This window comes from Folsomia candida, unplaced genomic scaffold (assembly GCF_002217175.1).
Source record: "Folsomia candida strain VU population unplaced genomic scaffold, ASM221717v1 Fcan01_Sc004, whole genome shotgun sequence".
Lineage (NCBI taxonomy): Eukaryota > Metazoa > Arthropoda > Collembola > Entomobryomorpha > Isotomidae > Folsomia > Folsomia candida.
In genome coordinates, this window is record NW_019091196.1 from 9,741,005 (window position 1) to 9,761,044 (window position 20,040).

The 20,040-nt window shown below is 38.8% G+C and overlaps 4 protein-coding genes across 4 annotated transcripts; 3 read left to right on the forward strand and 1 right to left on the reverse strand.

The window, feature by feature from the left end:
• The first annotated feature begins 11,605 nt into the window (after window positions 1-11,605).
• Window positions 11,606-14,741, forward strand: LOC110849111 (coiled-coil domain-containing protein 42 homolog). The gene is made up of 8 exons (XM_022096487.2): window positions 11,606-12,923; window positions 13,077-13,164; window positions 13,246-13,368; window positions 13,445-13,495; window positions 13,564-13,848; window positions 13,925-13,984; window positions 14,074-14,226; window positions 14,298-14,741. The coding sequence occupies exons 1-8, from the start codon at window positions 12,820-12,822 to the stop codon at window positions 14,586-14,588; spliced, it is 1,155 nt and encodes a 384-aa protein (XP_021952179.1). The 5' UTR covers window positions 11,606-12,819; the 3' UTR covers window positions 14,589-14,741.
• A 206-nt stretch (window positions 14,742-14,947) lies between these two features.
• LOC110849112 lies at window positions 14,948-16,028 on the forward strand. The gene is made up of 3 exons (XM_022096488.2): window positions 14,948-15,182; window positions 15,256-15,500; window positions 15,580-16,028. Exons 1-3 carry the CDS (start codon window positions 15,113-15,115, stop codon window positions 15,919-15,921), a joined length of 657 nt encoding a protein of 218 aa, XP_021952180.1. The 5' UTR covers window positions 14,948-15,112; the 3' UTR covers window positions 15,922-16,028.
• On the reverse strand, window positions 15,888-16,872 carry LOC110848742. The gene is made up of 2 exons (XM_022096037.2): window positions 16,622-16,872; window positions 15,888-16,564 (listed from the first exon to the last, which is right to left on the reverse strand). The coding sequence occupies exons 1-2, from the start codon at window positions 16,829-16,831 to the stop codon at window positions 16,004-16,006; spliced, it is 771 nt and encodes a 256-aa protein (XP_021951729.1). The 5' UTR covers window positions 16,832-16,872; the 3' UTR covers window positions 15,888-16,003.
• Window positions 16,873-17,326: 454 nt separating this feature from the next.
• Window positions 17,327-19,953, forward strand: LOC110848340 (glycosylphosphatidylinositol anchor attachment 1 protein). Its single transcript, XM_022095530.2, has 7 exons — window positions 17,327-17,655; window positions 17,732-18,118; window positions 18,191-18,235; window positions 18,307-18,410; window positions 18,504-18,632; window positions 18,701-18,992; window positions 19,071-19,953. Exons 1-7 carry the CDS (start codon window positions 17,511-17,513, stop codon window positions 19,694-19,696), a joined length of 1,728 nt encoding a protein of 575 aa, XP_021951222.1. The 5' UTR covers window positions 17,327-17,510; the 3' UTR covers window positions 19,697-19,953.
• The last annotated feature ends 87 nt before the right edge of the window (window positions 19,954-20,040 follow it).

A 20,040-nucleotide genomic window follows, 5' to 3' on the forward strand; every position in this document is an offset into this window, starting at 1 on the left:
AAACAAAGCAGTTTATGGCTCAAGTTGGGACGGCTGGATGGCCAGAAATCATGCACATTCAGCTCACACGAAGGGATACGTAGATATTAGTAAGTGGTATGTACACAAGTATGTAATATATAGTAAAAGTAAGTAAATGTAAATCTCTCACCATTCCCAAAACATGTTCCCTCTTCTTCTCATAATCACACAAAGATCAACGCATCCTCCTCGGAATAAAGGTCTCAAAGATTTTTTAAACTTGTCTTTTTAAGACGATGATGATCTTTCTCAAGTAATTTCTCAAGAAAAAGCACCTTGCTTGACTTGATTTGTCTTTTGAGTGGATGTAGCTGCATCTGCTTGGTTGGTATGTATTGTAAATTATTGTGATCCCGTCGTCCCTCGATCTCTCGGTGATAGCACACATGCCATCATGAAGCTACTCCTGCCTGCCACAACATAACAAAGTACATATTCTATGAAACAGAGTGATAATTACAGAGTCTAACTAACTACCAACCAATCGAAGGAACAACCTGTCCTGTCTCCCTCTCTCTCTCTCCAGAATTACTTATTACACACAAGTTGGAATTTCTTTCTCTCTCTGCTGGTTTGCTTTTTGGTGGTGTGGGACGATATAGGACCCAAAAAATGATTACTCCTCTGCATGAAGGGATTGAACAAGAAAACTTGTATTTTTTATTATTAAGAGTTTTTGATTTCGTCCAGAAATTACAAAGTATGCCGTCCGTGCGCGTCCCTTGAACCGAACCGTATCATTATTACATGGCTTTGCATTGTCTACACGTCAACTCTTTAATTAACCGTGTTGACCTTGGTCCTTCACCCAACGGTAATGAAATGGATGGGACTTGTGGAAGTAATTCTCTGATTTCTCTCAAACTCCAATTATGTATAATTTTCAGAAACAGCTTCGTTACTTGGGTGTAATGAGAATTTGACCAATTTTCTCTCCTCCATATTTACATCGATACCTACACTCACAATGGTATAATAGCCGGTTTATACATAAAAGTACGCGAACAAGTGCAACCATCAGGGAAAATTGACATGTCAGAAAATTGTTAAAAGTAGACATGGACATAAAAGTGTATGTACATGTGAGATTGAAATTCCACCCGTGTCTAACCGATTTCGCTTGACGTATCAGAAACAATTTCTCTCGTGACAGTTACAAAGTTGCATTGATATGAGACAGATATATTCCACGGGTGGGTGGTTGGGTGGGTGGTAGATGGATGATAAAAAGTCAATTCTACGTATCTCGTTGTAAATATGTATGAAATATTTCTGAAATTTCTGGTCAATATCTCCTTATTTTTAGTCATTTATTTATCATCCACATAGCGCCGCGACGTTCCTGTGACTTGTATATATCAGTCCGCTTTTATGGTTATTAATCGTATCATGTTTGCTTTTCGAGTCCCACCACAAATTCCCAATGAATGAAGAAGAAGCAAGCAATGCTCAATATTCTCATGGAAAAGCCTCCAGTGCAGAATGGAACAAGAAATGTGTGAGTGGGAAGAGAGGATGAGACTACGTGATGAAAATGGGAAATGAGACAAGACATGTTTTTTGGTTGATAAAGGGACGACCTAAAGAAACGAACTGAGAGAAACATCCGTCCAATTTCCAACAGAAAGAGAGACGAGAAAGGAGAGGAAATTTTCCATGTTCCCACGTCCCACACCCACCACCGCCCAAAAACAGGGCAGATCTATCAACTTGAAACACTTTCCAATGAAACTTTTGCCCACACGAGACAAGATCAAAGCACACATTTCTTATTCTGAGGAAACATGTTGTCCATTTCACTTTATGTAACTTATGGTTGACAGAGATATGTATGTAAGCGGAGGTGAATATGCATACCAAACGACATCAACATACTTACAACAAGTAGAGAAAGCTAAAAATATGCATCAATATTACTTACGATACCTGTGGTTCATGTCCGCTGTAAAACCGTGTGGCTAGATTTAGTATGTCCACACATACTCGACAAACAATGACCGAGTGGTAAAAAGACGATTAATTTTCAATTGAAATCTACCCCACTTTTTCCCATCTCGTAGATGTAACCGCATCCCTCAAACAAAGGGAACTAATTGCTCAAAGATTGTTAGTGGAAACAATTAAGTGAGAAGTAAAGTCGAGCGGAATTTGATATTGGTGAGCTCACGGAGAGAGAAATGGAGAGAAGAATGACTGAGAGAGACCAAGAAGAAGAAGAAAGTGCTTTACTTATTTTGTTACGTAGATGTAGGTTCGTGGTCTGGTCTGGTGTCGGTATATGGACGGATGGACGGCGTAAATGTGATGTGATGTAGCTTATGCGAGGCCAGCTTTAGTGATGTAGGGACGATGGCAGTTGTGTTGTGGTGCACTTTGGCAAATCAAAAGCCGCATTATCCCAACTCAATATTGGATTAGACAGGCAGATCGTGATCTAAATCTAGATTTAACAACTGCCGACTCTGCTCTCCTTCTGTCGTTTTTTATCCATTTGATAGGTAATCAATTAGTAATTTTGGAGAAAAAATATTGGCTACTGCTCCACACACACGGGAAAAAAAGACAGGACCAATCCCTCCAAGACACGAAGAGCCAATGCCCTCTCCTCTTCTGTGCGGATAATCAACTTGATAACAAAATGTGCGTATTGATCCTTCCACATTTAAAGGCTGTAGACATATGTACAGAGTGTCAATAAAGTTCAACGGTACAAGGGATGAAATTTGTGAGAGGATTTACAGATAGGATGACAAACCGTATAAATGCTAGCGGCATCGCCCATCCATTTAGCGAGCATACTTTCACTCCTGTTTAGTCGGTGGGGCAGGAGAAAGCATCATTATTTAAGCAGCTTCCTGTCCCGTGAATAATTTGGACAGATTGACCATGGTCTTCTTCTACTATACAAGGATGGTGATAGAGTACGCCGTTGAGGATGAACTGGACTTGGGACAGAATCAAAAACAACCAACCGAGAAAGCACTGTGCAATAATGATGGCCAAAAACCTGCCAAGTTTAGGAAACCTTGACTCTTCTGCACTAGCCAAGCCATCATCATCCCTGGTTAAACGCATTCTAAACTTTTTTTACGACTTGGGCACAACTTTGCTTTGCCGTGGACACTGAGTTTGCCGTATGACTTTTGGTTTTACGGGGAAATGCTTTTATTGAGGGCGGGAGGCAGGCAATTCGGGCATGGAAATGGATGGGTGGATCTCCGTACCGCAAAAGTAGTTTGGTTCTTGGTAACATAAATGGACGTTGTCGTGTGTGTGTGCTTTATCCGAATTGGACAAGCACGGCATGTGGTCCTCTCTCTCCTGGTCTGTGTGCTGGTCACTTCCTTTTGTCTCCAATTTTCCTAAGTGCCTCCCTCCACTCATCAGTCTCCTACTGCTATGAACTCAACTCTCGTCCGAATCCCGAAATTCCATTTGGGTTCACCGGGTTAAACCAACAAGCGAGCGTGATGATGATGGGATGCCAGAAGCATTAATAATTACTTGCTTGATATCATCACCTTTATAAATCCGACTCATAATTCGTTCATGTAATTTGCAGTCGTAGGTGAAAGTCGGTACAGTCAGTGACTTTTATTTAAATTATTGTGATACATAAAAATCAAAACTGGTTCTACTTGCGTCATGATGAGATGACCTATGCCATCTACATGGAAAACCACGACATAGTGCAGTCCCCTCTGAATCTTATGCTTCCACTGTACCTACAATCGCTTATAAGTTGGTTTATGACTTCAAATGAAAACTCATTAAGCAAAAGACTCATCATCATCACGAGAAGGTGATGATAAGATCTCATCATCATAACCCGTCCGCCATGTGTATGTACATGCATCGTCAACCATCATGCAGTCATCGTCATCTCACGTAATAAAGAACGACAACCGAGGAGATGAAAGCTTAACCCGGGTGAACTAGTATTTAGTACAGGTTTTTCATGCAAAATGGTCCTCTATATTCTCCCCACCGATAAGATCAACCCCATCACATTTCACACAACAATATAATAATAATGATAATACTTGCTCCGACGAGTTGAAGACCAATTCCATAATACTCCTCTTCTTGGTGTGGTTTGGTTTCCTGGAGGTCTGAACAACATTAATAAAGCACTAATCCCACACGGATTATTATTGGCTCCAACGTGTTTCTTCTGGTGCTCATTTATTTTCATTTTCACTTCAGGACGACTCCTCCGCCCTTATTCAGAGAGAGAGAGCGACAGTAGTAAAGCCAGCTTCGTGGTGGTAATCATCATCTTGTTCCCCTAATAAAAGAGCTGGATAAGGTCGTTTCAGTCGTCTCCTAAACTTGGTCCCTGTTTGTTCCTCCCGTTAATTTCATAATTGCTTAGATTAAGCGATTACGAATCGCACCCTTCCTCCTCCTCTTTGCATATGTAATGAGTGATGGTGATGGTGAAAGCTGTGAAAATGAGCCAGTCAAACCAATTACGGATGAGGATTCAAACTAATTATTATGGTTAAATGTTGTACCGAGGCAGCTGCGACAAAACCACAAAAATCCATCGTTTCTGGAAAAAATCGTGCCTGCCTTGTTTTTTATCGAACATTGATCTTTTTTCATCTTTGATGAGATAAAATATTATTGGATCAGTTTCCAACGGCCTGCTAAATATGTACCTGGGGTTGAGAAAGGTCAGGTCAGGGTAGATTTCGTGATTAGATATCTACACGTATTATTTTCATGTAAGACGGATCAGTAGTTATCTCTGGTAGACAGAAGACAATTTCGTCCTGGATTTTGATTACATGACTTGAGCCACGAAATTGTTTGAGTGAGGCATTCCTAGTCCTTTTATTATCTAAATTAAATGTTTTCACCCGTTTTTTCATCTTTTTTCTTGAGCAAAGTAGAAGATCAAGCAGTACAGAAAACTCAACCCTTTTTGTCGGAGAGGCGAGTTATGTGGTAAAAAGTTGGGCAAGTTTGGAAACAATTCATTGGTTTTAGTTGGTTGGTTGGTTGGTGGCGTAAGAGTGTGTGTGATGGGAAGAAGAGACCGGAGGGGACCCAGTCTTGTCGGGCTGTTGGAGGAGATTGGCATTTAATTTAGGACTGGGAAGGAGAAAGGTCATATATAATATTGTAACGTGGACTAAAAACAGAGGAGACCAGACAACTCTCATTATTTATTTCCCAAGCACCCTTTTACTCGAGGAGAGCCAGTTCACTTTGAAACTTCACCAGATATCTAATCTCGGTGAGATTGGTACAAAATTAGAAAAATTGTTCGTGTTCTCTCAGCTGTCCCATTTTTTCGTTTAAAACTCTGCCATGCAGCCTCCTCCTCCTCCGAACTGCCCACCTTTCCTAAACATGTGAGCAATCGAAAAGTATTTCAATCTAGAATTTTTGAAATCTGGAACGTGATCTGAGATCGGGTGAGGCGAGGGATTTTCAATTAATACAAAATGACTTGGAGGCATTGGGACCGTTTGCCGGATGGGACGAGGTGATGACAAAAATTGAGATGGTGATTAGAATTTTGAATTTCTGTGATGTTCAAGTAAAGAACTTTTACCTCAATTTGATGATTTTATTGATTTTATTACTCTCTACTCCAGGATTTAATCTACAATTTTCATGCCAATTAAACAATAATAGTCAACTCGTACCACGTTCCGTTGGGGGTCTTTCAGTCTTCCGCCAATCAGGGCCTTGTGTCTTTCCTTCAAGTAAATTAAGGGACGTTACTTACCACCACCATCGTCATCAATATGCATACTACTTCCCGACTAAAACTTATACGAGTTCTGAGCCCCCATTGCTTCGAAATCTGTTGTTCTTTCATTTTTTCATTGTGACTTTTACCACCACCATCACGACGACCGGCGCTATTACTTATTTTACTCCACACACACAGCCAGTGATAATTCCTTTTTTATCATACAACTGCATACGTACTTGATGAATCCTAGTTGAGATTTTTAAAAAGATTACCACATATTTACCAGTTACCTACCACTTACTTTGGCTTTACCACAGGTACGATGCGACGTAGCACGCAGTAATGGAAAGAGAGACAAATTTACTATTTGCTTGTTGCAAAGGGACACGGCGAGAGAAGGGCACTCGGACCAGGGGGTCTCACTCAATCCATTTCTCGTCCAATTTTCCGTCTGTCCTCAATCCTTTATTCCCATTATTCTCACTGACGGTGGGGGACCTTCATTTAATTTTGTACACTATCACAGATCATTTAAGGGATGATATCCACGTTACGTTATCATCATCATCCTCATCCGAGCACGTTATTAATTCTTCCTTCTTCGTCTACCATGCACTCGAAACGACGCTTTACTTTCATATAATAATAAAATTGTTGAGTTCATTCCATCTCTCGCTCCTCGCCTGTAACATCAATTATTTACTTTTTGTACGCTTTTGACAGCTTGGCTTATTTCCACGACTGTGGGGCACTGTATCCACCGCAAAGAAATGGTACATCACATCACGACCAGTAGATCAACCAACCGACCATACGATTATTGGAATCATCATTAATGAGCTAACAAGTTATTTTGAAGGTGGGCTTGTGGCCTTCATAATAGGAACGACTAATCCTAAGAAGTGTACACAAACCGGGAAAATGAGACATGTCTCATTTCTGTATAATTGGTTTTGAAACGGTTAAAATATGTATGTCCTGAATAATTTCATGCCTTTTGATTTTGATTGTGTTTAATTTCTTAATCAATTCGTTCTCCCTTGTCTTTTAGGACTTTGAAAAAATCCAGCTGTGTCAATTTATCCTAGATTTTTTCTGGAAAATATGGAATTTTGTGAAGTGGGTGACGATGACATGAAGCAGACATGGGGCGAATGCAATGGCAGCTTGACACGACATGACACATCCGACATCAACTTGACTCACCCACTTGCTTTTACTTACTCATGACGAGAAGAAAATACTTCATGTGGGGGAAATTTCCAAGCAAAGTGAAAATAAGTAAGTAAGGGAAAGGACGACCCGGACGAGTAAAATATGTTGACGAAAAATAATAAAAATCGTACAGAACCAATTTTTTTAAGCTGTGTCAGTCCGTCAGTCACATGACATCCTCCTTCCGTAAGTGGTACGTACATACTGTTCCTCAAATACGGATTTGTGCTTTCGGTGGTGGTCGTGTAAAAAATCTGACTTCCTAAATACGTTATCGGTTCTCACAATCACTCTCCCGATTTTTATCACACAATTTGACTCTGTTTGCTTGACTATATAGTTCGCTCGCTGCCGTCTGTTTGTGTCCTGGGTCGGGACCTCCCAAGTCAATTCCACATTCGTTTGACTTTTTAATAATGTTTTTACAGTCATTAACCATCCGCCATTGTTGTTTGAGCAGCACAGCGGCACACAAAGGAGGAATTTAGGTGGCTATGGAATAACATTCACTTTAATTACTCTGTCGGCCGGAACAGTATTTGAGCAATTTGTGAAATGTTGTCTTTTCCTAAAACAAGACTGTGTAAACGTGTTTATTGCGAGTGAAAGGGGAATTGGTGGCAGTGCATAAACTCGCCGGGAGAAGAAGAAGGGTTGTTGTTCGCCTCTAATTTGCTAAACTTTGGAGAAATTACGGCCGAAACAACAACAACTCGTCATCAGCTATGTGTAGATTCAACAAGATTGTCGATTTTGTGGGGAGAGAACGAGGACAGGACAGGAATGAGACAAATAAAGAGAAAGTCAAAGCCTCCAAATTCCTCCTTGTTGTTGTTTTGTTCCACAAACAAAGTACAAAGCTGACTTGGTCTGTTGCTTGTCAGACTTGTTCAGTTCAGGTATTTGGTTATGTTCACCCACGAAGAGAACAAAGAGATTCCTTCCTGAAATCCAATTGAATCTCGGTTAATTAAACGATTGACATCTCTGCTGGAATTTGTCCGGGGGAAATATTTCTCTGACAAACAGTTGGACAGGCGAATATGTACAGATCAACCTCATCTGCAATTACTACAAATCTCCACAAAACTGTCCAGGATTATGGAACGAAGAACGGAGCTGACACGTTCCATTTCTGCAGGGAAGAGTGGATCACTTTCAAATAATAATAAGCCACCACCACCACCGCAAAGGATGATGAAAGCATACATACATTTATAGCAAGTAATAATAGATCTGTAGAGATTGTGGTGTTATTCCCATCCAATTTTTCCATTTGCAAAGGGTCATTAGTTTCAAATGATAGAATCAAAATGAAAGGCTGAAACTTGGACTGACTGCTGTGGGTCCGTCCTGGCCAGAAAAATCGGGCCAAGTATGACTTACTGACTGGATAAAGACTGACAAAGCATGTACACGACTTTATGTATACGTCCTCCATCCAACTAATAAATGAGAGAAAATATAATACGTGGTGGGTGCTGTGTTGTTGGAGTGAAGTGATCGTTGGAAAAATGACATGTTGATAAATGATGGAATTTTTTGGACCGTGGTAAAAGGGGAAATGCAATCTACAAAAGAAATAGATACACACACTCTCTCTCTCTCGGGGTGATCGTACAATCCACAAACTTTGATTTTAGATCAGTCAGTAAAAAATATATGTAACACGGTCCTCTTAACGCACCACGAGAGCTAAATTGTGGGAAAATAGGGATAGGAAGCTGCTATTTATACGGATTACAAAAGAAATGGGTGTGGTGCGCTATGACTTTATGTCAACATCTTTTCGGGTCGAATTGGAAATAAAGATGTAGAATCTCTAATATTTGTACATATTTTTGCCTGATGAAGATTTTCTTAATGTAGATAAACTGAAATTTTGCATCAATAATAAACATTTCAAGTTAAAATGTCCTCTGACACCGATGTAATCAATCAATATTTATGTATATTGATTCTTTTGCGTCACAAACTTGCACCCATATTTTTTCAAATTTATTTTTTATTTATTTTTTTGCAAAAATCAAACCAGTCCGCAAAAATGCACGCTGTAGGCTGTACACATACCTACGAATCCATTAGAAAACAGGTCCTCGCGAATTATTTTTCTCAAAGTGTCCATGCATAAATTATCGATTGTTGATTAAAGGCAGAGAGGAGCTACCAATCGTCGTCTCCATATTGTCTGTTACGTTTCTCGTCTCATCAAGCGAAGAACACCCAGCTTTGCAGTTGCAGGGAATCCTGGCCGAAGTGAGGATCTGATTGCTACCGATATGGATAAAATATTACAGCAATATATCATCATTATGGTTCGCATGATGATAATGACACTGCCAACGGAATGAAAATGCAAGGAACGCAGTCAGGCAGGCAGGCAATGTGGTCATTCCACTTCTTCAAATAATTGCTACAAGTTCAATACTACTTAAAGATGGGAAAGATAGTTAATGAAGAGGCCCGCTTTTTGTAACCAATATAACCCTGCCTGCATGTATGTAAATACATATGCATGCATGTTGGCATGTCAAAATCAACCAACACTTGCTATCCATGTGAGAATTCAAGTATGCAAATCACTTTAAATTGAGCTCCTGTTTTTTAAATATTTTGATTGTTAATACAAAAGCAAAGTATTTATTGACCTTCTGGAAATGTCACGCGTGGTATCCGACTTTTGCCCCGAAAATCGGAAGAATTTGAGAAATTGTTTATTTATAAGGCCATTTGTCACCGTCTCATTTTTTCTGAAATGATATGAATGAGTAGTTAGAAGAGAGAGGAGGGTGAATCTGGCGCATTGTGGTGGCAGCATTAAATATTATTGGGACGGAATTGGATTGAAATTGGGAGAGGAGAAAGTCGACAATCACTACTGACGCACACCCTCCGCCATCCATGTCACGACTGAAAACATTCTTCCACAAACCACGTCAACGTCACAAAGTTTTCCACAAACTGCGTCATATTCCACATTTCACTCCACTTTTGCAAAGAATCTTTGTATACGCTCCCTGCAAAAAGAACAACAAAGGGCGCATAGTTTTCCTCTACACACAACCAACCACATGATACCGACCGACGATATGAATTATCTAAAAGAAAAGTCTGACAGTCAAAGCATGACATCCAATTCCACGTCCCATAAATAAGGATCAAGTGAAACAACCACGAACCAACGCTGTAGTTTTGTTCTTCCAGAATAAAAAGGTTTCTTTCTCCATGACATATCGGAGATGTGTGAAAATATGACGTGAACGTGATTGAATCTGGTGAGATTGCTTTCTCCTGAATCGTGTCACTTTCACGTGAAATCTCAAATCTTGATAAAAGGGCAAAAGTATGTGCCTAAAAGACATCAAAAAGTGTGGAGAAAGCTGAGAAACTTACTTCTTTTTTTACAGAGTCATAATGTCTGACGAGATTATCTAATCGAGATGCTGCTAATTAAATTGATCTCATGCAAAGTTGAGGCAAATATGAAGTTCTGGTCGTGGTATGAGACTCATTAGTAAAAGTTAATCCATAATTGCCATCACACGGGTGGAGAGAAAGTAGTCAAGAATTTCACCCACCGTGCTTTATAACATTCCACATTTTCTTCCACTTTCACCCACCGTCCTGGAGAAGAAATGGATTAAAAATTCGATGAGAAAAGTGTTCTCTTGGGCATACTTTTTATACATCAAGATTTAGAAGCAAAGAGAGGAAATTTAATCGCTCCGGGAGGAATATTAGTAATATTCCTGGCTCTCTCATCCTCATGCTCCCTTGTCAACACGGGCTATACCCTTCATTAAGAGAAACTGCTGTTGCTTTTTGTCGGGGTCGGCGGATAGCAGCAGCAGCCGAGGAGAGAGAGCAAGAAAAACAAACTTATCATCAAACTTTACTTTGCCTCAGCTTATGAAAGGATTTAATGGAAATTTTCCCCTTGATGACTTTACCCCGTCTGGAAAATTATTTGCAAACACTTGTTACGTGGCATCAAATAACATCACAGTTTCTTCGATATTAGTTTTTTATCTACCCAACCCACGCCACGAAGGAAGAAGACTTGGCGAAAAACACACACAGGACATGACATCATTCAAACACCGTAACCACCACCGGGCCGAGATTGAGATGGCTTTCTTTACAGGAGAGAAAGTTTGATTACTTTTTTGTACAATGTGAAATGAAAATCGTTTCCAAATCTTTGAACTTTACTTAAGTTCATATTCTCGTCCAGTATTGAATCGATATCGGGGTGGGTGCCTCCATCTATTCACAGACGAGAAGTTTTTTTCGAAATATGTACGAGTGAGGAAGACAAAGTGTGACATGTTGGCGCATTAATGAGCACGGAGTAATTAATTATGAGCCTACCTTTTAATGCATCCGAGAGAGAGAAAGGGGGAAACAATTAGGCAAAAAGTGTAATGCCATGCCATGCCAGCCACAAGTGCCACCATGCAGAGAGTCTAGACCAAATTTAATTTCTGTCATGCTGTCATCATGATGAGGTTGATTGCGGTGCTGAGTAAATGGGTAAATACCTCGTCGTATATATTTACATGCTGGTTTCAGAATCATGTCACCTGTCTCAATATACAGATGATAAATAGGAAATAGTGACACTTTCAAGAGCTATGCAACCACCAATTAGTCGTCTAGTGTCAATTGAATCAATTCTATATATATATACTCTAGACTTGTAATTAAACCAATTTTTAGGCCGATCCAGGGCCTATGTACCCGTCGTATTTGTCTGTCTTGTTTGTGATAACCCTCCTAAAGCTGCAATAAATTGGTTATCCTGTGTTCTGTGTATCTGCACCGTCTCAATTTCCCTATTTGCATACCTAATCACTTACGTTACGTAAGTTACGTATTCTACGCTACTCGCTTGCTTTCCATTTTCTCAAAAATGAAAAATATAATCCGGTGACGTTTTTTAATAACGAAACAAAAAAGACACACTAATCTTGGATAAGTCACACCACCGTGAGAGAAAAGAGAGGAAAAAATAATATGCAGATGGGCACAAAAACAAGTTGGTCGCCTCGCCACCACCCAATTTCAACCTTGCTTAATAAGTAACGGAAAGGAAAAGGCAGCCCGAAATCGGGGCTACGTTGTTACTTTCATCCTCTAGATTAAGCTTCAGAGAAGATTTATTCTGTTCATATGAACTTGGAGGCTGCTTTCTTTTATCATTTAACTCATCGGGCTCGGCGGTGGCCCATTATTAGCTGAAGGATTGGGGTCGGGATGAGAGAAAACTAATTTAATTTGCATTTTTGCATCAAGTAAGCGACAACCGACATCTCCACCTCCACGTCACACTCTTTTCCGCCTGCTTAAACTTGCCTCAACTGTCACTTAGCATGAGCAATATTTCTTATCCGTCCTTCTAATCTGGAATGAAACAGTGAAAAATTGCTCCTGGAGAGCTGATGAGCAAAACGGGGGATTTAAACATGTTTAATTCTTCCTCACTTTATTACCTAAATTGTAACCTGGGCTGTTCTGTTGGGGGAACGGAAAGAAATTTTAGAAATGAAACGACACATAAATTACCCATGAATAGGGTTCTGATGTGACTGCACAGTGGTGAATATTCATGCAGAGATACGGGATTACTCAGATTTTTATGAAACTATGACGAATTTATTGCTTCTCTTTGCTCGAAAAGTTGGATTAAAATGCAGAAGATGCGAATAGCAAGATGCTAACTGGAAAGCAGGGTTAAGTGTGATGCTGTTGTGACACGTATAACTTTCTCCATATATTGTTTGTAAATTATATACTTGTTTGTACGGGTAGTTGTCACTTCAAGTAGTCACATTATTTGATTGTTTGTACCTGAATAACGCTACCACACGATGGAGAACAACAAAAAGGACAAGGGGCTGAATAAGACGCCGAAAATTCTTCAAAAGTCTTTAGAAGAGTATTATTATGCACGGATGAATGAGAAAGTCGTCCCGTAGGTTCCACATGACTTTATTCAAACCTAATATTTTAATGATTTGTGAATATTCATTTATAATTCAAATCGACGTTAAACCATGTCATAAATGTTTATTTATCATGAGTTTGGACCCTCTCACTAATAATTTCTGGTTTATGTTTAAAATAGCTATGAACACGTTTATGATGGAATTTCCTATGCGTCTTCCACCGAGGTGGAGGATGCTCGAAGACAAATTGCATGCCTTGACAATCAGGTTAATTTTTAAAATTATTTATATTTTGTGTACACTTTCTCTCATTATATTATATTTCGGTTGTGCTTTGCATATCTGTAGCTCGTAAAAGCTAGAACGGAATGGATGGAGGATAAGAAAGTATTGGATGCACGATGGAAAGCTTGCACCGAACGGTACAACAATTGTTACGAAAATATTCCAAATTTCAACGGATACTATCGCGTAAGAGAGTGATAAGCGCAATTCATACATAAATACCAATTACTTGGGCAAATCATCAAACTCTATTTGAATTCAGGATTCATTCGACAAGAGAGAACGGGCTTTTCACACGTTTCTTCAAGAACAGGTAAATTAAATCAGTAGTTTGGGTGGAAAGAAAAAAATTTAATCCATAGTAAACTAATTCTTCAACAGGAGGCCAGCATTGTCAAAGATCGGACAATCCGTCGGTTAAGAAAAGAGTTAAAATGTCTGACCGAAGTTCGGGACGCATCAGAGAAACGACTCCACAAATTCACCACTTTTAAAAATTACTTACACAAAGTAAAAGAAACTAGTCATGGAGAATATGCCGATATTCGAGAAATTATGGACCGGTACTCCACTCTTGCCGAGGCGAGGGAGTCACTTAGCGAGAAAAATGATGCGACACGAGAATACATTACGAGGAAGCAGAAGACGCAGGAGAGTGATATCGTCGTGAGTTTAACTGAATTTATAATTTATGCATGATCTCAATGTTCGTTTTAATTAAACTTATATTCGAATTTCTTAGATGAAATCCAATGAAATCTTGGCGTACAGAAATTTTCTTAGTGAGCTACTCGAATATAAGGTATTCATTTTCATACTAACAATTACAAATTTTATTTGTGTAATTATTTAAGTGATCACCAACTTACATAATTTTGAAATTTTATTAAGGATGGCATTGCCGATGAAGCGCAACGCTTGGATGATAGCTTGCTTCGCATCAAGTCCACAGCTGCGCAGCGAACTAAAATTATCGGGCAGATTAAAATGTCAATTGATAACTTGTATCGGCAAGTTTGCAAATACATGCATCGACCTCTCAAGGTAATTCAGAATTACAAATAATCTGGACAAATTTTTAGCATAAAAAAACGCATAAAATAATTTTTCCTCAGCTTAATGCCACCGACACCATTGGTCAACTCACTGACATCGGGATATCAGTACGTGAAATGTGCAAATTAAGCAAAGATATCAAGCATATGCTGAAAGCAGCCTTTGTCACTGCGGAATCGGAACGAATCACAAATGAAAAAGCCCGCAAGAAGGAAGAAGAGCGACAAAAGCGTCTCGACAAATTTGCAAATCGTGGAGGCACCAATTTTCGCGAGCTCTTTGAGCTTCCTCCCCTTCCGGAAAGTCATCGAGGAATTTCACGCTTTATTATGACAGAGGACGATGACTAATTTTTTGAATATGAATGAATGAATAGTGAACGGTTTTGTATTTTTGTCTCGCTCACATCCAGTGATATTTTCATGGTATGACTTGTAATGGAATAATAAATAGAATTATGTATGTCGTCGTATGAATAATATGACTTCCAAATTATTGTGGAAAATAACGAGCAATTAGACAACAATAAATTGGTCGTAATCACCAATAAATTATGCAATGCAATAGATTATTATAGTTCGATTCCCTATTTTATTTGCGATTGCGAATACATAGAATTGAGCCTGAAATAATACGCAATGTACGGAAATCCGTGAGAATGACATTGACTTTCTTCAGCATTCATGTCGCGACAAAAAGCTTCCAAAGATGCAACACCGTAATTTATGAATGAATATGAAAAGTGTAGTTTTATTGGATCAAAATTCAATGTCAATGTCATTGCCACCTCAGACCTTGCCTGCAAAGTATATAAATGAACCATCAACGCTATTCACATTAAGGATTTGAAACATAAATTATTTCCAGCTCTAAAATGTCGTATACGCAATGTCTCATAGTTTTACTTTCCATTAACATACGAAATTGGCAAGTTGAAGCTCATGGTAATTTCATAAATATGTAAAATAAAAGCAATAAGTATTACCGAAATTATCTATTATTGATAACTTCTTATAGGAAGACTATTAGAGCCGCCAATGCGAGCTTCGATTTGGCGATTCCCAGAATTTGACCACCTTAACCCACCCGTCGAGTATGATGATGACGCTTTCTGGTGTGGAAATATGGTCACCCAACACAATCAAAATGGAGGAAAATGTGGCGTCTGTGGAGATAACTGGGCAGATAAAGCTCCAAGAAGTCATGAGGATGGGGGCACTTATGGGAAGGGAATTATTGTGCGGAACTACACTGCCGGCCAGGTATGGACTCTTGCTATTAAGAGAATACACAATTAATTCTATTGAATTTATCGTTACATTCATTTTCTAAATTTTGTAGGTCATCCCCATAAAAGTGGAATTAACGGGAGCGCACGATGGTTATTTTGAATATCGTATCTGTCCCCGGAACTCTCGAAGTGATCCAGAAACTGAGGAATGCTTCAAGAAAAATATTTTACATCACGCCGATGGCTCGGGAACAAAACAGCCCGCATCGAGAAGAAAAGGTCTGTACGTGACCAAGCTCAAGCTTCCATTTACAATTAAATGTACTCGATGCGTTTTACAATGGCACTATTTGACGGGGAACAATTGGGGAAATTGTGGAAACGGGACGAACGCTGTGGGATGTGGACCACAAGAAACTTTCAGAGGGTGTGCAGACATTGGTATTTATTAGTGGACGCTTACATAATTGTTCTATTGTATATTTATAATCTACTTCTATGTAAATTATTGTAACATATTTATTAAATACATGACTAGTCAATAAAGTTTTCAAACAGATCTTCCAAATCTAAATCAGAGTTATCCGGGTCATCCGGGTCTTCATCTGTCGTATCTCCCACTCCCGGCGGACGTCGTGTCGTTGACGCTTTTGCCACCACGGCAGCAATCTCAGTTTCTGGTTGTCCCTCAATAATTGGTTTTCCATCCGGTCCAAACTCAATTTTCGGTGGGGGGTTGGTCACCAACAAGCTGCCAGCCATGTACTTATCCACATTTTCGAGAAGCCTCGACCTAACTCTGCGGTACCAGGTGTGCTCGTTGTATTTCTTATCCAGGGCAAACACCTCCGGAACAATTGACCTATTCACTTGACCTGCTCGAAATTTTTCATACACGAAGAGAACACGAGAATCCGCACTGGCTGTGTTGTACAATTTGTAGAGGTCGTAAATTAGCCAAGGTTCCAAATCTCCAGCGAGATACCAGACAAGATTGTACAAACTGTTCTGAGCCAATTCGTGGATCGAGGTGGCAACCTTTTTCTCGCCATATTTCTTGACAGATTTTTGCAAAAATGACACCAAAGTGAGATCCTGTAATTAAAATTGATGCGTTATTTTGGAGATTAACAAACTATTTAGTTGCCTTACAACTTCCTGCCTTGGAGTCCTCCTCTTCAAGTTAGTGATCCTCTTAATTTCACCATTGTAATAATTTCCTAAACTATCTTTTCCCTCAGCTAAATCCTTTTCCGGTACAGTTGCACTTTCCACCAGGCAATAATTACCAATCGAAAGTAAAATGCAGCTCAACGATAGTGCAGTTGAAGCACAACGCCCGACCTGACTCTGACCCCACATTATGAACGAACGAACTGTTAATTATCAATGTAAACTGCACAAAATCTCACATCCTCGTTCTGAGCTTGGTTGCATTGTATTCTAATTAAGTGCTTTCACGTCATTAAGCAACGCAAGTGCATCGGTGACAAATTTAGGTCATTCCAGTAGTGATTCCAATCATCGCATTTTCTGCATTGTATTGGTGCATTTAGCAATTTAGCAAAAATCTAGGTTGAAATTTGCATACGAAGTACGCAAAAACATTTTAGTCAAACTCTTCTTTAGATCAAACTATTGTGACGTTTTGAAGAAAATTACAAAATTAAAGCTGATATTTTATTTAAAAATGTTAACTTGCTTTAGTAAAATATGAAACAAATTAAAACAAGTTAAAATACTATTGCATGAGTAATTATTATGCAAATTTCACAAATTTTCAATCTGATGCAAAAAATGCATACTTCGCTACATGAATGCGTGTATTTGTAGAGCATAGAAATTTGCTCAGCGGTATTCGGCTCGCTCAAGTTTATGTCACTTTACAAAACTGCTCGTCGTTTTTGTTCACAACAGTTTTTAAAGTTTCTTGAAATTGTTGGAAAAATTGTGGCTTTGTGAAAAATGCCGAATTAGTCTAATTGTAACAAATTGTCGTCAATAAGCAGTGCAAAACTACTAAAAGAGTGAAAGTGACAAAATGGGGCTTCTAACAAATCCTAATACGGACGAGACGAGTAAAATTGTGACACTTTTACAAAAACATGGACAACGTTTGGGTGTGGTTTCCTATGTTGCGGGGATTATTTGGCTGGGATTCTTGGCGAACGTGGAATACAATATGAGTAAGTGGATGGATGGGCTTATCATTGATAATTTGCATTAATTCTAAGTATTCGTTTTAATTACTCGGTTTAACAGAAACTTACTTCTCGGAGAACGCCTTGCTTCCTGGTCTAGTTGTGGAAAACTTTGGAGGAGGTCACAGAGCAGAGAACTATTTGAACCAACTTTTGGAGAAGGATGATAAGTCTGAAACCGGAGTTTCTGCCGAATATCTTCAGCAACTATTTCTGAAAATTGGTCTATCCGAAGTAGAACTTCAGAATTACACCTTTATCGACCCGGTAACAAAGAATGAGACGGATGCACTCCGAGGGACAAACGTTTTTGCAGTTCTTCGTGCAAAACGTGCCGCAGGGACAGAGTCACTCGTCTTTAACGCCCCATATTTTCCGAGACATATTTCGTCAAGGAAGAACTTGGCGTCGATCGCGTTAATGCTCGCATTGGCCGAGTACTTTCAGAGTAAGTTAGGTTTAATGTGCAAAATTACAGATTGAGCAGATTTCCTCTGTATGTAATTAATAATTATTATAGGTCAAGTCTATTGGGCGAAGGATATCGTATTTTTGGTCGCAGAGGGTCAGTCTTATTTTGTGAAATACATTGATATATTTAGTACGTTTTCAAATTTTTAGTTACTTCTCATTAAGGTCACATTGGAACATTGGCATGGGTTAAAGGACATCAAGAAATGGTGGATAGTCAAGATAACTTGAAATTTGAACGAGTTAGGACAAAAGCTGGAAATATTCAGGTAGTGACGACGTTTATCGTTATATAATCTGACCCATCGGTCACATAAATACATACATTTTTCAATATTTAATACAATTTAATACCTTGACAGGCTGCTATCAACGTCATAATGGAGGGAAACAATGTTTGCGGTTTAGAAACCAAGTTTCATGGGATAAATGGACAATTACCGAATCTAGACTTTGTCAACTTGCTGAATAAATTTATCGTGTCCGATGCAGTACGACATTTACAAATTATTAATTAATCTCGTAAAACGAATGGAATAATTAAACTGGATTTTATTAGGATAAACGCCCCGATTGGGAAAGAGACGTCTGGAAACTCATCAACTACATGCAAATTCAAGCGACAGGGACCCCAACCGGAAGTCACGGTTTTTTTCTAAAGTACGGTATTGAATCAATCACAATGACTGGAAAAACTTCTAAAGCATGTAAACTACGGAATGGATTCACATTTGGTGACATGGGTCGAATCTTGGAAGCCGTATTTCGAAGTTTGAACAATTTGTTGGAACGACTTCATCAGTCATTCTTTTTCTACCTGAAAACTACTCCAAACCGATTTATCTCCATCAGTACGAAAATTATTTTTATCACAAAACTTATTCATCTCGAAAGGTTTAATAATTTATACGTATTTATTGCTCTTGCAGGCCTGTACTTCCCCCCACTGGCTTTGATAATTTTCCCCATACTCCTCAAAGGAGCCAGTACTTGGCTGACCAAGAAAGATTTGTCAGCTACTCAAGGATTATTTCGACTCATGGCAATTCATTCCGTGGCAGTTTTCTTACGATGGAGTTTAAATAATTTAAACCAGATTATCCGCCGACTTCCAATTTCGCCCAACTTTGAAATTACAAACGAAATTTTCATGCTGACGGTGCTCGGCATAATCGCCTTCCAATTTTTATTTGCAAAACTTCTTTTACGAAAATCCGATGAAAATTTGATTGATTCATTGTATTGTTTCTGCCTGCTAGAGTTTGCAACATCACTCTACAGCTTGGCATTATTCAACCCGTCGCTAGTCATTCTTCTAGGAACTGTTAGTGCTCCAATTGTAACGCTATTATTCATGTTTCAACCAAAACAACGGATTTGGCTGTTTGGTTTGATTAATGCAATACTGGTAGGAGCAGTTATCAAGTACTATGCTGTATTAGAGAATCCAATCAACAAGTACTTTTTTGAGGCTGATGTGTATGGAAATTTCCTGTTTGATTACGCATTGTTAGTAGTTGTCCCAGTTGTTTCTACTATAACTGCAATCGTGTAGTAGCTGACATAAAATGTTGTCAAGTTTTTGTATGATTTTGTCATTTCCGTAAGTCTTATTGTTATGTATGTGCCATTCGATTAATTAGTACAATTAATCCTCTTCTTCCTCCTGTTTTAAATTTTAATACTAAAGTAAGTATTATTAAGTATCCAACAGTCTATAATGTTACCACATCTTATTACAAAAAAAACTTTGTGATACACATTTTTAATGTAAAGTGTTTTGTAATATATTATTGTAAACGTTCAGTCGAAACAATTAGTGTCAGTACATAATAACTCTTTATTTCACCTGTTTTATCTCTTTGTCGATACATAATCCAGCGAAATAGCACATGACGC